The sequence below is a fragment of the Crocodylus porosus genome, unplaced genomic scaffold, assembly GCF_001723895.1.
Source record: "Crocodylus porosus isolate Cpor-Errol unplaced genomic scaffold, CroPor_comp1, whole genome shotgun sequence".
Taxonomy (NCBI): Eukaryota; Metazoa; Chordata; order Crocodylia; family Crocodylidae; genus Crocodylus; species Crocodylus porosus.
In genome coordinates, this window is record NW_017728944.1 from 1,453,596 (window position 1) to 1,470,655 (window position 17,060).

Genomic DNA, 17,060 nt, shown 5'->3' on the forward strand with positions numbered 1-17,060 from the left:
GCAGATAAAAACAACTGAATTAGGTACAACAGTATCATGGAGGAGGACCCAGCAGGGGTTCTCTCAACCCTAATGCTCCCTGGATCTAGAACTGGGCAGGGGAGAACTACCCACGGGGTTTCATGCAGTTTCACCTCTCACTCCACCTATTGGAACTTGACTCAGAAATCTGATGGGAGCCAGGAAGTCAATTGGACAGAGCAAAGAAAAAGCAGCTGAAACAAGGGCTCTGATGTCATCAGAATGCCTTTTTTTTTTTTTAAAAAAGGCTGTGTTCTGGACATTTTTGCTTCTGCTGGTGGACTGTTTTACTCCCATGTGAATCCTTGTACAGACCAGATTATCTTCATCTGTCCTTTATGCTCTCTTATACCCACTTCCACCCTTCCGACAGCCTTTCTACTTTGTCTTTTCAGTTGATCCCCTCCCAGTAGAACCCCTGCCCCACATTATTAAAGCCAACACTATCAGGAAACACTGGCATTTGCCAAAATTCAAATATTTACCTTGCTTTTAATTTACATGCCCTCCCCCATGTCACATGCACACATCCACCAACCCACCTTATTTTTTTTAAAAAAAGGCGAAAAGTAAGTTCTTTGGGCAGGAATCTCTAATATTCTATGTTTGTACAGTGCCTGGCACAACAGAATCCCTAGGCCAGGGGTGGGCAAAATACAGGATCCAGCCTGCCAGGCACTTTCATCTGGCCCGTGGCACCCACCAACGAATTGTGCACCGCCCAGCCCTTCTGCCCATGAGGGTGGGAGCAAGGTGCCTACATCTGCCCCCAATGCACCCTATTATACCTCACTCCCACCCTTGTGGGTGGAAGGGCCCAGACTGCTGGCACCAGGCGGGGCTGCTGCTGAAGGTTTTCCCAGCATCCTGCTCCCTTCAGGCAGCAGGTAGGGAAGTGGGATGTGGAGGCAGGGCTACAGCTGGCATAGTGCAGAGCCTGCACCCAGGGTGGCGGCAGCATGGAGCTTGGCTGGGCAGGATTTGGGTGTGAGGGAGAGTGGGGCATGAGGGGACCCCCATCCCACACTTCCCCCACGGCACACAGCCATGGCAGGAAGCAGGGGCAGCAGCAGTGGCAGGACAGGGTGCTTATACTTAGTGCCTGGCTCCTGCTACTGCAGCACATTGCTGCGAGAAGCACAGCCCCTGTTGGGCCATCTGTATCCCTGGCACTCTCTGCACTGGCACAGCACACAGGAGGGAAGCCCCAGGTGCTAGAGCTGGCTGGGGCGGAGAAGGCAGCCGGCTGCAGTGCTCGGCGCTTCCCTTCCATGCCGTGCGAGTGTGTGGAGTGCTGGTGATACAGACGGCTCAGCAGGGGGCTGTGCTCCTTGCTGGGACGTGCAGCGCTGGCCAGAGCCAGGCACCAGTGTCCCCACCTTGAGGGGAGCGTGAGGGGGTCCCCACACCTCCTCCACACCCCAGATATACCACACAATCTCCCAACACATACACACATACATAGCCCACAACACCCTACCATATGCAAACCTGCCCACATCATAACCCCCCCCACAAACACACACACACACACACACACACACTGCCTAGACTCCTGGTGGCCCCAGGAGAACTTAATATTGGGCCCCCTTTCACCAGAGATGATAAAAAAAATAATTAAAAAATTACCATTTTGGGGCTGCCTTTCTTCCAGGTCCCAGGCAGCCTCCTGGTTTACCCATGCCTGTGTCTCGCCCTGCACGCCCTCTTCCCCCACCATACATACACATACCCAACCACACCCCACACACAGTGTAAAAGACTAATAATTTATTTTTAAGTTATTATGGAATCACCCCTATACACAGTACACAAACACAAATCATGACAAAAATATTTTTGTAATAAAATTTAAATGTTATAGTAAGTGCTTGAATTTTAGTGTATGAGTCTGTTTTTTCTCATTCTAAGATGGCAACTCCCCCTGCCACAAGGAGTATGTCAGGGGGAGGAGAGGCACAGGGAGGGTGTTTGGGCCGCAAAGGTCAGGGGTTAGGACTTCCGGTCCCAAGATGGCAACCCCAGACAGGGTCAACAGTCAAGGAGCGGGGCTACCCATGCAGCCCTTGACAGCTCACCAAACCTCCTTAAGCAGCCCTCCACCCAAAATAATTACCCGCCCCTGCCCTAGTCATTACAACCCAGATCCACAAAAGGTATTTAGATACCTAGACCATCAGAAACCTGGGTATCTAAATACTTCCACAGATCTGGCCCTATGTTAACACAACTTGGAACTTGAATAGAGTTTGCTTGTCAGCAAAATTAAGACAGATAACAGAAGCCAACTGTACAAGCATACATAAGAAGTATGTATAGAGAATGCAGAATCAGGCTACTATATTTCCAGCAGTACTGCGGGCCATGTGGCCTTTGCAGGAACACTTAGTCACTGTTAAAATCGCCCAGTCAGAGTTAAAAAGAGAAAAATCAACCTTTCTTTTAATTTAATAAATTTTTTCGCAAACAAGTTCAAATCACTATAGTCTTTTAAACTAGGCAGATATCTGGGCACTAGAACCTCTTTTTAAATTCCAGATTTGTTTTGGTGTAGCCCTGGACAAATTACTTAATCTTTGCCTCCATTTCCTAGTCTATAGGAGAGGGAACTGAGCCATGCCTATATACCATATTTATTCAAATAAAAGACAAGGCTTTTCCCCCAAACAGCATGGTGAAAAAGTCACTCGTCTTGTATTTGCATAAATGGAAACCTCATTAAATATACTGCTGATCATTAAACTGGCAAAAGCAGCATTTGGTCAGTAATGGTAAGCAACTATAAAGCTGGTTAAAATGCAGCCAGTATGGAGCATGTCCCACATCAGACAAACATGCTGATGGGAAATGTCCCCTCCCCCACTTTTCTTTTTTTGGCCCTTAAAAAAAGGGCCCTTAAAAAAAATGGGCAGTTGTTTCCCCAGGAGGGAATGAGCACCAGGCCTGGAGATACTGCAATACCCTCCCCTGGTGCCAAAAGTATTGATGGGAACCTTTATTTTGGCCCTTTCAAAAATGGGTATAGGTTCCCTCTGTAGGGAACTGGCACTGGGTTTGGAAGTACTACAATATGAGGCTGGCACTGGGAGGGCCAGAGCTAGCCCTAATGTGCTACTTTTGATCTAAGCCAAAAAGGCTGAGATGCTGATGAGAACCCACCAGGAAGAAAGGTTAGTACAAACCATCTGAATAATACATATGGTAGTGCCATTGAGTGCAGCCCCCCCCTTAGTGCCATCTCATTTTCAATTCAGAATGAGCAACCACACTGCGTGTATTTTGACTTCTTCACTCCCACAACTTAGCTGCACCTTTCTTTCCCATTTCCTATTATTCCTGCTTCTTCACCAGCCTTACATGTCTAGCAAACATCAAATGGCCTCAAACAGTTCATCCAGAATCCCTCTGTTGACCCCTCTCTCAGCCTGTTGTATATGATTAGTGGTATATAATAGGTACAAAAGTGCTGCTTAAAAGTGTGTTTATGGAGTACCTGTGCTAAAACTTGCAGCCTTTTCAAAAAAAAGGTAAAATGCATCAATTCGGGGTGAGTTACGTCTAATTATTACAGCTGTTTGATTTTGAGGTCAGTGTTTTTAAATTTGCTCCTCACTTTCATGTGCTCATGGACAGCAGGGTCTGACAATAAGCGGGGTGGGGAAATGGGCTGCAGGGAGAAGCAGCTGGGAGAAGGCAGTGGGCAAAGGGGACTACCTGACCCCCCACATTTATTTTCCCTGCAGTGGCAGTGGAATGGGGACAAATTCAAAGCAAACTTCCAATAATTAGATTATATACCTAGAAAATTATAACAAATTTATAAGTTTTCCATATATAGAATCTAATTATTAGGGGAGTCATCTTGTATTCAGGACTGTCTTGTATTCAAGTAAATACAGTATTTCAAAGTCCTGTTGGTAAGGAAAACCTGGAGAATAAAGTTGTATAGGTCTTCACCAAAATCATGTCAAGCAGAATGCTAATGAAGTCAAACATTTATGGACCTTGTGGGTGATGAGGCCTATTGTCTACATATTCTACATCCTTCCACAACTAAATGGGCTCAAGTACAGCTTTTCACTTCAAAACCACGTACATGAGATGTCAATGTCATCCTAAAAATGGCCAAATGGGGGAACAAGACATTACATAGCAACAGTGCTCAAACACAAAAGTCTTTGTCTTGTAGACTGTGACATTCATTTACTGGAGATTCCCCAGATGGATGGATGCATCCAAGTCTCCCTTTCAAAGGCCACACTGTCAATCTACACTAATTAATTTTCACAGTATGCTAACAGTAAATTCCAGTTCTCAAAATCATTACTTATGAACTTAAATTTTTATTAACTACTTCTTCCCTTTTAAAAACAAAAAGTTCAAACTACTAAATATTTGCTCTATTCATTAGAAGGTACCAACAATAAACAGCATTAGAAAATTAATTATTGCTATGTTTTTCCATCCTAAACTGTGTTAATTCCCCAGGAGTTTTGTCTACATTATAGTTTGCACTGACTAACACAAGAAGAAATTCTGTATGTAAAAAATTCTCTTGTAGACATAACCAAAAAAGAAAGAGCCCTTTCTTGTATTACATGGCATAAATCTTTCTATTCCATAACTACCAGTCGGGATGCTATACAATACCATCTCCCTGCGCTCTCAAAGGGCTATTGATCCCACACAAGATTCTTCCATTCTGATCATAATGCTAGAAATCTCATCCAAGTGCTAATCATTCTCCTCCTTGCTGGCCCTGGGCCTGCAAACTTACCATTTGCCCATTTGTTCAGTGTTGCTAAGTATGTCAGCCCCACCTTTAACTTCTTCCACCAGATCCCCCTCTTCCACCGAAGACACTGCTTGTCCTACTGAGGCTCTTAAACTTGCCCTGGCCTGTCTATCCATCAAACTGTCTTACCAAGAGATCAATTCTTGCTTTTGCTTTACTGGCAACGGCATTCCCGATGAACCTTTTGTTCACATTTACTCATGCTGTGCTTATAAATGCAATAATTCCTAGCCAAATCCAAAAAGCCACCATTTACCCTCTTTAAGCTTCTGCTTTTCCACCACACATACAGAAGCCTGCAAAGGTAAGGGCTTGGGTTTGGTGCTGAGTTTTAACGACTGCTATTAATGGTCAAGAACTACACAAAGTCTGTACTAAGACATCCTATTATTTGTTACTCCTTTTTCCTTCCCTGTTCTCTAGTTTGTACCATCCAATGATTGTAGTTAGTCTATTACACTGTAAACTTTTGGGGTAAGAACTGCTATTTATTAAATTTCTTACTTGCAATTTGAAAAAATAAATTATCAGCAACTTGAACATGAAGAACAAAGTACAGTTGAGAACAACGTATTTTAAATAAGCCCTTATTTCAGTTCAAGATTTATTATACTGCTAGGTGATCTCCAAAGGGATGAGTCTGGGATGGGTGTGAGATGCCCTTGAAGAGAGTTGTGGGAAACATGGTTCTTGATGTGAACCATCTGATAAAAACCCAATTAGAGTAAGCGCTGAGGTAGACGAGTTAATTCTCTTTGAGCAGGGAACACACTCCAAGCAGTGACCAATAAGAAACCAGCTACCCCTTCAAGAAAAGTGAGTCAGAGGTTAAATTCTAATATCACAGTGACAGAAGCCACATGCACGAATTGTAGATAACTTACCTGGCAATGAAAAGTTTGTTTAGGACTCAGAGCCTCTGATTCCAAGGCTTTCATAGAAATCATTATTTTCCTTCCCATTTTAGTTATGCTATTTAGATTTGGAAACAGGAACATGGCAAAAAGCAAAGATCATTCTATAATATTAGGCATTATTTATTAATTTTATTTGAAATGAGGTTAGCACTGTTTTTGCATGCCAGGGTTCACCTCCAAAGACCTTTTCCTCCATTAAGTGTTGAATATCAACAAGCAATCATCACATGCATTTAAGATGATTGTTCATTTTAATAATTCAGATGAATTCAGCACAGGCTGTACCAAATGGTAGCTAGCAATGAAGCTATGTTCTAGCCTGGGCAAAAACCAAAAGGAAAAAGGTTTTTGTTTTAGGGTTCTTTGGTTTTCCCCACCACCTCATTCAGGTTAAGAAAAAATTAGCTTCTTCTATGTTAGCAAATTAGCAATAGGTTGCAAATGTTACCTTAATGTCTAAGAAACGGGCTGAAAAATATTCCAGATTCCATATTACTATGATCACAGCAACCTGCAAGATAAGCACCTGGGTCCTATTTACAACAACTGGGACTGACTGCCACTATCCAAGAGCTTTTCACATTTTAAGAATTCGGGAAAGGCGAATTTAAATGTTTAGTTTAACGTGAACTGTTTCACTTAACACAGGCAGAATCCTATTGCATACTGTACAAGCCTGTGCTAACCACTTATTTTCATTAGGTTTGTTTAGATGCAGTTGTCATCTATGAAAAAGGTAATGAGCTAATTTAACATTTCCTAAGGACATAAAAAACTAATAATATTTACCATAACCTGTTGCTGATGCAAACCTTTGATCAGCTTCATGTTTGTTTATGGCTCTGTAAATGAAGCAATCCAAGCTCATGATTTATGAGCTACCAGCTAAATTAGCCAGTGGTGGTAAACAGACACAGAAATGCTTGGAGTTCACAAATTGGAAGGTAGCTTACCGAAGCAGCAGCTCTTTAGGAAGTTTTTTGTTGATCACAGCTTCATCATTGTTTGAGAACATCTGCAAACAGAAACAGTTTAAATTGTTTAGTCCCATGTTTTCATCACAAACCATAACTGCTAGGAGAGAAACTGCTAGTTAGCAAGACAATTTCAACAATATCATCTGATCAAAAACTCTCAAAGTAATAAAAGTTGTGCTTAAATGTTCAAGCTCTTTAATAGGGCAGCATATGGGTGGCATTTTATGCCTAATGGAGTTTTGTTTAATTGGACCAAAAATGCTTCATGGATTGATAAAAAGAAATTAATTATAAACTGTAGATATAAGAAGGGAGAGGGTTGTTAGGTGTTGTAGGATGAAACTTACCGTATGAACAAACATCTGACCACACATGGTGCTAATAAGGGCTTTCAATCCACGTTCCAGTGCTGTGAAGATGCATCAAAGCACAGGCATTTTAAACACAGAGAAAAATAGAACAACGCACCAAACATAACCACGTGCCACGAGCAGAAGGGGGTGCAGGAAAAGAACTGGAAGGAAAGGCTAAAGGAGGGAAGAATCAGGCAGCCACAATGTACACAAGATGGAGAGTCAGAAAGGGTGCGTGCAGCTCCTTCTTCCTTAAGGAAATTGGAAGGAGGGAAGGTGAGAAGTTGGTATCAATAGCAATCCAGTAGCCTAACTGAAAGGGTGCTACCTATGCCCATATACTTGCAGTGAAAGGGTTAAAAAGCAATTTTATGAGCTTAAGACTGTGAGCTATGCTCACCTGCAGGACTGGGATCACAAAGCAAGGCCTAAAGAGGTATCTTTCCTGCCCTGTCAGAGGGTGGAGAGGACTCTGGGGAAAACACTACATTCCTCTCCAATGGAAATTAAACTAGAGCTGGTCACACACTTTCATTACTAAACATTAATGACAGAGCAGCCCAAAGTATCAACTAGCTCTTTGCCTAGTTAATCAAAGTTAAAAAAGTCTCATCAGTTATAAAGGGAGGATGACCCCAATTTTAAATTTTCTAGTTACTAACACATCTTAAAGACAGAAGGGCTGAATCTTCTAAGATATCTGCATGTATTGTAAATGCTTAATATTTCATGCCATCAAAAATGCAATTAAACATGGAAAGGTACAATATAGAGAAGAATGAACTCTTTATGAACACAAAACCACTGAAGCCTTATTGCCTATATCCTTGTATCAGGCATTAAAGTTTCCAATACTAACCATACAGAAGCATACTTTTAGCTGACCGTGTAAAGCAGAGTATCAAACCTGGCAAACAAGTCTAAAAATAATGTTTTTTCATTCATTAATAAGTTTCTCATCTCCCCCCCACAACATATCATAAGACTACGTTGTATGTATAAATTAGGTACCTCAAATGCAAAGCCTAAAGTGACTGATGAGCAGTGAAGTTACAACCTTAAATGGTTGAGTCTTATCAGCTAAGAGGTCTTCTTGGAACCAGTTTGGCTACATGGATGCAAAGCAAATAAAACCAACATTAACACACAATCAGCTAGGTCACTTCAGGTGGCAAAGGACCAGATTAAGATTTAAAGGACAGCAAAAAATCTTAAGTGTTTAAGAACAGCTGCACATCATACCTTTCCTTGACATGTATAAAGACAACTCATTTACAAAGTAATGAAAACCACATCTGAAGGTACAAAATGCTACCAGGGACTAGAAACACTCTGAGTTATCCTTACATTTGTCATACATTAGCACAGTAAACCACTAGATTCCAAAGACACCACTTTCAAGAAGAGGTAATGCAGAAGGTGGCCTGTAAATAAAGTCCACAGCAAACAGTTTTCTTTTTGTAACTAAAATATAAAGTCAAGCATATATATACCTTGATCATAAGCAAGCATCAAAAAGGGAGCTGAAGCATAACATTTTCAAGAGTATTTTAAAAAAAAAAAATCTCACTAACATTCAGTGAGTCAAGTTTTTTTGCCTCAATAACTTCTGAAAACTGGATTTAAGCCTAGAGTTATTGAAGTGCTTTTGCAAGAGGCAAGAATCTTTATGGGTGACATTTTATTGTACCAACTGCATGGTGGGGATAGATGTTTTTCCTAGACCAACATGGCAAAATCACCACCTCAACACTACCAAACCATAGAAGATACCAAGTTATGAGCTTTTGAAAATTTTATGCTAAGCATCAAAACATTTCTAAATGAAACAAAAAGTTTTGGAGCAGTAATCTATCCCTAATGGCTATATCTCTCATGTCTTTTATTAGCATCATACGAGGACATGCAAGAAGCTTCTCTATGTTTTGAAATGAAGTGGCTGAGAGAGACTTAACTAAATCACACATGAAGAGCTCTGAATATTCAAAAAGTTCTCATTTTTACCACCAAATGCCTGTTGATCATCCTTTTATCTTTTTTTTTTTGTGATAAGTTTGACATAAAAATGAAAAGGAACCAAAGATAAGTACTGTATATACAAGCACCTCACTTTCTTCCAAAAGATTTAAAAAAGGAGTACTTGTTTTCCAGGTTCCTTTATGTCTACTTTGTTATACAGCGGCATCAGGATCAGATTTATTTATATGCACATACTATAAATACCTTGCACCTGCAGTGACCCTTTCATCTGAAGACACTGCTTTACAAATATTAAGCAAATCCTACCCTTTTGCAACAGGCAGACAAATGCTCAACCCATTTTACAGAAGGATAAATTAAGGCATATAAGTTTTGTGACCTACCCCAGCTCCCACAGTAACTCAGTAAAATCCAACTCTCAGTCCCTGTGAAAATAAAGAACGTCTTCCTCTGGATAAATTCATTCAGGCAAATATTACTATGCATGTTACCAGATGTCTAAAGATAACTGTAATGTTAGTTGTAAATTTGGGGCTGACTGGACTATCAAAGCAGCAATACAGTTAGTATTCTGTGAGTATATTGCCAGACCATAAGCCTCATCTGCCCAGTCAGGAAATGAGGAAAATTCTGTATGAAACCCTAATGGCAAAACACCAGAGGTAGATCTTTTTCATGGAGAAGTGAAAGTAGGATTGAAAAAAGCAAAAAGTGAAGAGATGCAACTGTGCTCTTTCTCCAAATTGTTTGAACCAGCACATCTATACTCTGCTTATAAAGGAAGAGCAGGGGGACTCAAAGGAACAAGCCAGATAGCAGAAAGACAGCTTTATAGGAAGGACTCCTGCTTCAAGGTTATCCAAGGTTCGCAAAGTCCTGAAACAGAGAGAAGATGAGACCTGGAAGCAGCCAAACATCCTACCCCTCCTCTTCCCTCCCCTGTACTTGGCTAATGCCACACATTTATTTTAGATTCTGACTTCACCATAGTGACCAATGTAACAATCACATCCAGTCATTTATTAAGACCATGCTTCAAAACCACCTGGAAACTAGTTACTGCAAAATGCAGTTGACTGCTGTATTATCCATAGGCAACACGTTACCTGGACTCTGCAGACTACACTTGGTTCCAAGACCATTCTGGTTACAATTCAAGGCAATTACGCAAAACAATTAAGTCCTAAAAACTGTTTGGTTTCTGGCTGTTGTAGGAACTACTCTTTGTCTTGGGAAAGCTAGAGAAGCTGTCTGGGTAGAGCCCCTTGACTGAAATGCTATGGGACCAGGTACAGGAAACTCTTGTTAAATATTCTAAGCTTTGGAACTCCCTCAACCCAAAGAGTCCCAAACTGTTGCCTTTCAAAGGTATACTTCTAGACCCAGATATTTTCTTCTAATGAATAGTACTTAAAAGTGACTGGGGAAGGAGGGCAGAGGGAGACTGAAAAAGCCAGCTAGAATCCTAGTTCTATCACTATGCAGAAGTTCTAGAAGTTAATTTAAAAAGTGTGTACCACGTTTTTATTTCAACGTATTTAAAACATTTGCTCCTATATACTGAGTACACAAGAGGAAAAAATAACCTTGCAAGAACTAAGTTATGCTGATATACTGCCAAAAAATTACAAACAGAAGAACCAACACTAATTCCTCAGGTTAAAAAACCTGTCCAGTCTTTCCATATGCAACTGGAATGAAAGGAACAGAAACTGAAAGGACAGAGATTATATACAATAGAGCAGGCTTGTATGCAGCTCGCCAAGCCATTTTATCTGGCCCAAGGTATCGCCACTGCCGCACAGTGTGGCAGCGGCAGCAGGGCAGAGGCGAGGTGGGCAGGGCCGGCCCGCGGGCCCCAGACGGTAACAAGGGGAGGGGAGCTGCTTACCCCCGCAGGGCCCGGCTCATCAGTGAGCCAGGTCCTACCACCGCTGCCCCAGCCGCACTTGTTTAGACGAGCTGGGGACAGCGTGTGCAGCTTGTTCTCTGGCTCCGCCCCTTGCCCCCGGCACGTGGCTGGGGGAGCTGCAGCATGGCCCACACGTGCAGTGGATGGAGGCACGAGGCAAGTTCCCACATGGAGTTGGGGGCACCTCGGGGCCGGGCCGGGCCGGGCCCGGGGGGACGGAGGCATGGGTAAGTTCCCGCATGGAGCTGGGGGCGCCTTGGGGCTGGGGTGGACAGAGGCACGGGGTAAGTTCCCACGTAGAGCTGGGGGCGCCTTGGGGCTAGGCCGGGGCTGCAGGGCGCACGGTTGCTGGAGCCGGGCTGGGCGGGAGGCTGCATTTGTCCCTCAGACTGGGACATCCAGGATAGCCAGGTACACGTGCACACACACATGCACATACACACATGCATGCACGCTGAAGTATGTGGCAGTGAGCAGAGCTCACATCTTAGTCAAATGTTTGGTATTATTTCATTCTTGCTTTTATATTGTTATTTTGGATTTTAAAACACATTTCCAGACCCATTTCATTGTCACTTCCTGCAACTTCATTGGTGTCAAAGGTCACGTGACATCACTTCCTGATGTCATACCACTTCCTGTGAGGTCTTTGAATATGGCTTGCTGGCCCACTGAGTGATAAAAAGTTCATGATCCAGCCCCCCATTCAAAAAGGTTGGACACCCCTGCAATATAGTGAATCTATAGCAGTGGTCTCCAACCTTTTTATGGTGAAGATCATCAAAAGTAGTGGTAGATCATAATAGTAAAGGTCACCCCAGGATCTACTCCTCCCCTTCCCCCCCTCCCCACACTGTGGAGTGTCCCAGATACAGCTGGGCTGGGGCCCAATCCCACTTTCGTGCCTTGGCTGTGCTGAGCTGCACCCGTCCAGCAGCCAGATGAGCATGGCATCAAGCTGACAGGCAGTCTGGGACACTTCACAGTCCAGAGGCGCATGGAGAAGGGGGCTCCCGCCCCTGGGTGCAGCCCAGCGGAAGCCCCAGGGACCCATGCTCCCCACATCTGTACTCTGGGAGGAAGCTGCTGTGGGCTGTCTGCTGTATCCAGAGCACAGGTGGAGGGAGGGGACACGGGCCCCCAAGGCCTCTGGAGCACAGGTTGGGGGGGGCACGGGCCCCTGGGCAGCCCGCAACAGCAGCCATGTCTTCCCAAGCATGGGGGGGGCGGGGCATGGGCCCCTAGGGCCTCCACCAGGCTGTGCCTAGGAATGCGAGCCTCCCCCATACACTATGGGCCCCTGGGTCACAGAGTCCCAGACTTGGCCAGGCTGGGGCCTGATGCCACATTTGTTTGGCCACTGGGTGGGCGTGGCTCACTGCAGTCGTGGCCCATAAGTGGGATTGGGCCATGACTGAAATAAAAATAAATAGGGGGGCTTCTGCCACTAGACACAGCCCAGTGGAGGCCCCGGGGGCCCATACGCCCTGCATCTGTGCTCGGGATGAGGCAGCTGCTGCCACAGGCTGCCTGCTGCACCCTGAACACAGGTGGGGGAAGAGGACTGGACTCCTGAGGCCTCTGCCAGGCTGTGCTCAGTGGTGGAAGCCACCCCCCACCACGCCCCTGGACGATCAGATCTTCCCAGGCCTGCTCTCATTTGAATTTCTGCTGCTGAGCTGAGCCGTACCTGCACATGGCCAGCTGCAGCTGAACTCAAGGCGCAGCAGCAGCCGCCTCCACCCCTGCAGAGATGGGGAGGGAGCACCCCCATGCCCCTAGAGGAGCCCCCCAGGCTCCAATCCTCCTACCACCCGACCAGGCTGGGACCCCACTTACCTTCCTCTGCCCCTGGCTGGGCCGCACAGTCAGTTGCTCACCACAGGGGCCTTGATCTGTCCCCTGTCCCTTCCCTCCCCCACAGACTGACCTGCTGGAGTTGGGGCCAGCGGGTGTGCACATGTGTGCACCAGCTGTCCCCCAGCCCAGGATCGACCCAAAGAGGCTCCGGGATCTACCTGTCAGTTGGGATCCCCAGGTTGGTTACCACTGATCTACAGTCTTCCATATAGAGCCTACTGCCAAAACAAGACTTGTGGTCATATGCATACGCTGTTGAGAGAGATTAATTTTACTATGGAGGAATGACTCACTTGCAAACTTGCCTCAAGAATAAATGTTATACCTGAACAAAAAAGTGTTACAAGTATATACCAGATTTCAAATCTTTTGACTTGATTCTTTGTAGTTTTAATGACCAACACCAGATGTTTTCTAGTTAAATTGATTTTTTTTGCCAGAGACCATAAGAAAATATAGGCATTTATTAAGTGTTAATTTATTGGCTCTGTACATTGTAAAATCCACCCCTCCACCAAAATCTCTGACCCCAATTCACTCCTTACATAAAACCAAGATTATAATGTAGAGGACAGGAAATTAGAGGACAGTACTGCATTCATAAATGACTTCCCAAACTCCCCTCAACAGACCAGTAGGCCCATGATTCAGTAACACATCTCTGCAGACACTATTTCTAATTATTTTTTGAAGCATAATGGCTGAATCTCAAAAGCACTTATGAAACACTGGAATTACGTAAAAATCACCTCCACCCCTTTTAGACAGACTACATACATCAGTGATGTTCAACCAATATAGATTCAAGGTATCCTTCAGAAAACACCATCTTTTAGTTTTCACTCCTTTTTTGACTACAGAAAACAGAGCAATTCTCTTGTTGCATTTAACTCAGGAAGACAAAAGTAGACCAGAGTATTTTTAAGGTTAAAGATTCCTGTTTGAAATATCTGGAATTATCCTGTAAATTATGTTTACATCCCTAACAGTGCTAACACTAGCATCCCATGGCATCCTTAAAAGGATATCAAGGTACCCTGTTCGAGAATCAGATGTACGTAATACATTTGGTATACAGAATTCAACTTAAGAAGACCATACAGCTTATTTTCAGAGAGACTGCAGCAATGCTCTAGTACTTGATTCAAGGCAACAAATAACTGCACGAGAGATGTTAGAAAAGTTATTCTCAACCAGGATGCTATGGTGCCTGGTTCATGTATGAGGAGGTCAGTGCTTTTCTTCACTTATCCACTGCCTGTCTGTGTCATCCACCCACAGATAAGCAATGTCCACAGTTGCTCTACAAGAGACTCCCCCTGCCATCCCTCACCCCTTTCCACCCAGCAATACCCCACAATCAAAGCCAGAGGTGGGCAATACTTTGGCTCGAGGGCAGCGTAATGAGTTTTGGTGAACTGTTGAGGGTTGAAAAGGTGGCTCTGCCCTTGACAGGTGCTCTGTCCCCTGGTTGCCACCTTGGGACCACAAGTCCCACTCCATAACCCCTGACTTTTTTGATACTGGAAGTCCCTCCCCTTAACTCCCAGAAAAACTCCTTTTGGGAAGGGAGGGTTGTCATCCTGGAACCAGAAAAAAAAAAAAAAAAATCAAATACTAAAAGTCAAACACCTACTATAAGATATTTTAATTTTATTACAAAACATGTTTTTGTCATGATTTCTGTTTGTATAGTGTATATAGAGATGACTGCATAACTCAAAAATAAAGTCTTAGTCTTGTATATTGTGTGTGGAGGGAGCAGGGGGTTCTGTGTAGTGTGGGGGGGCAGTAGAGTATGTTGGGGCGTGTATGTGGGTATGTGACAGGGAGTGGGGACCCCCCCCAATGGCACACAGTCTTTGCCACTGACAGCAGCAGCAGGAGTAAGTGCTTAGGGTGCTTGTGCCCTGTTCAGGTGCTGCTGCCCATAGGGAAGCAGGGGGCAGGTCTCCCCTTCACTACTGGCGGAGTACCAGGACCCGCACAGCAGGGAGTGGCAAAAGGCAGATAGTTCTATCACACGGGGTTTCCGTTGGTGCAGCACAAGTGCTGGGAGCTGCATATGTACCCCAGGCAGCCCTGCGCTAGAGATGGGTCAGCTAAGCTGTCCCCCTCACCCCCATGTGCAGCACTGGCTAGAGCTGGGTGCTGCTAGGTGGCAGCGCCCTGTGCTTGGCACAAGTGCCCCAAGCGCTCCCACCTGCTGCTGTCAGCTGCAGGGCTATGTGCCATGGGGCAAACTGTGTAGGGGATCCCCACCCCCCCACGCTGCCCACCTGAGCTTCATGCTCATGCCACCCCCTTGGGCGTGGTTTGTACTGCTGCCAACCCTAGCCCCATACTCCAAGCTCCTGCCCAGCTGCCCCCCCCCCCCAACTTCCCTAGCTGGTGCCTGGAGCAAGTGGGATGCCAGGGAAGCCAAGAAGTTCCCCTGGCAGTTGCAGCAGTAGCCCTACCTGGAAGCTAAGTGCTGGCTGGGCCAGGCCCTTCTGCACACAAGGGCAGGAGCAAGGTACAATAGGTTATATGGGGGGGGCAGCATGTGGGTGCCTCACTCCCACCCTCATGGGCAGAAGGTCTGGGTAGGGTACAACTAGCTGGTGGGTACCTGTGGGCCAGAGGAAATTGGCTGGATCTGGTCTAAGCTGTATTTTGCCTGCCCCTGATCTAAGCGGTATGCTTTGTTGCAGACAGGCAGACATAGGGCCACAGAACTACGGTTTTCAGTCTCACGCATCCCCTAATTTCTCCCATGCTCCTAGGGCTGCCTGAAGGGGCCATGAAGGTAGATGGCTCTGGCTGCTGGTGTGCAAGACTGAAGGAATAGCTTTGGTAGCGGGAGCAGGGCTTACGCTCCTCCCACCCCAAATACAGACGAGAGACAGGGAAAGGGTGGACAGTGGAGAAAGGGGTGCACAGCACCACCCTCACCTAACACAAGCTAGATTCTACCTTAGCGATTCTCAGTCAGGGTGTGCTACATTCAACAGTCATGGAGGGGTGCCTTGAGGCTAAAGATTAAGAACCACTGTCCTAGAACATGCACTATGAAATGGACAATGCAACCCACAACTGGGTTTAGTGAAAATCTGTATAGTCTGCTAGAATCTGCTATTTGACTGGTGAAAGTCTGCAACGTTTCATTCAGCAGGATATATGCACCAAGCAAATAATTGAAGAAGAATGTTCCGATTTAAATATGTTGTTCTCTTACTAGACTTTCCAAGCAATATCTGTCTATATTCTGAAATTACTCCTTTGTTACCATGACCAAGATGTGAACTACATGCCAACATCACAATACCTATAGGAGTTGTTGATTAGTTAGGGTGTCTTGCATTTCCCATAACTATATTTCAGCTCATGTGCCAAAGATGGAAAATTGGCAGGACCTGTGGAATTTTCCAGGGCATGTGTCAACTAACAGTTTTGCATCTCTCACATACAAAAGCATTTCACTGCTCTGAAAATATTTTCACAGGCATTAGGTCTATGTAGACTAGCAGTGCTTCTATGCGGAAGTAATACCCATATTATAACAGACAGGCAGGAAAAGGGAAAATACAGGATTCAATCTGTTGAAATTGTGTGTTTAACAGCATGACTTTACAGTCCTATAGCACTTTTAAACTGTGCAGTTTGATCCTTAAATCAACCATTTTGACAATATATTTAGATTTTAAACTGGCTTGCAAGCTACATTTACCATTGAATAAGAAGAAAAATGCTAACCCTATTAGGTTCATGATTAGAGTTATTTTTCTTACCCAGTATTTTGATGTGTGCACAAAGGATATCAATTTCAGCAAAAACTTTACTGGACAATTCCATAAATGGCAGGAGTAAGGAAGGGATCTTTTAGGCTCTAGTCACCTGTCAAAAAGCTTGCAGGATGCCCCTTTAATTCAGGAAAAACTTTCCTTGTTCATTTGTATAACCATGGTAATAAAGAACCCCCAAACTAGAACTTTACATTGGGTAGTAGCTTAAGGCCTATATTTTATTATTAAATATTATTTTAATGATACTATAAACATTGTGAGCATGTCTACACATTCATTAATGTGTTTTAATACACATTAAACCTAGTACCTCACACTGGAGGTACTAGAAAAACATGTATTAGGCTATTTTAATGTGCATTAGCTAAAGAGCACTTTTTTTTGTGACGCTTTAATGAGCATTGAAATAGGCTAATACACATTAAAGTAAATACGCCCAGTTTTCCAGAATGTAGTCAGA

General features: G+C 44.3%; 1 protein-coding gene across 3 annotated transcripts in view; it reads right to left on the reverse strand.

Annotated features, from left to right (window-relative positions):
- Positions 1–17,060, reverse strand: part of FBXL20 (F-box and leucine rich repeat protein 20) — an 81,242-nt gene that overhangs the window by 50,525 nt on the left and 13,657 nt on the right. The window contains exons 1-3 of one of the 3 annotated variants that reach the window (XM_019550281.1): positions 8,075–9,193; positions 7,058–7,119; positions 6,687–6,748 (exon numbers count right to left, since the gene is read on the reverse strand). In XM_019550281.1, the coding sequence (XP_019405826.1) occupies positions 6,687–6,748; positions 7,058–7,084 (89 nt within the window). In that variant the 5' untranslated portion in view covers positions 7,085–7,119; positions 8,075–9,193. Of the gene's footprint in view, positions 1–6,686; positions 6,749–7,057; positions 9,194–17,060 lie in introns of those variants that run through there. The other 2 variants (XM_019550280.1, XM_019550282.1) reach the window with 2 other exon arrangements.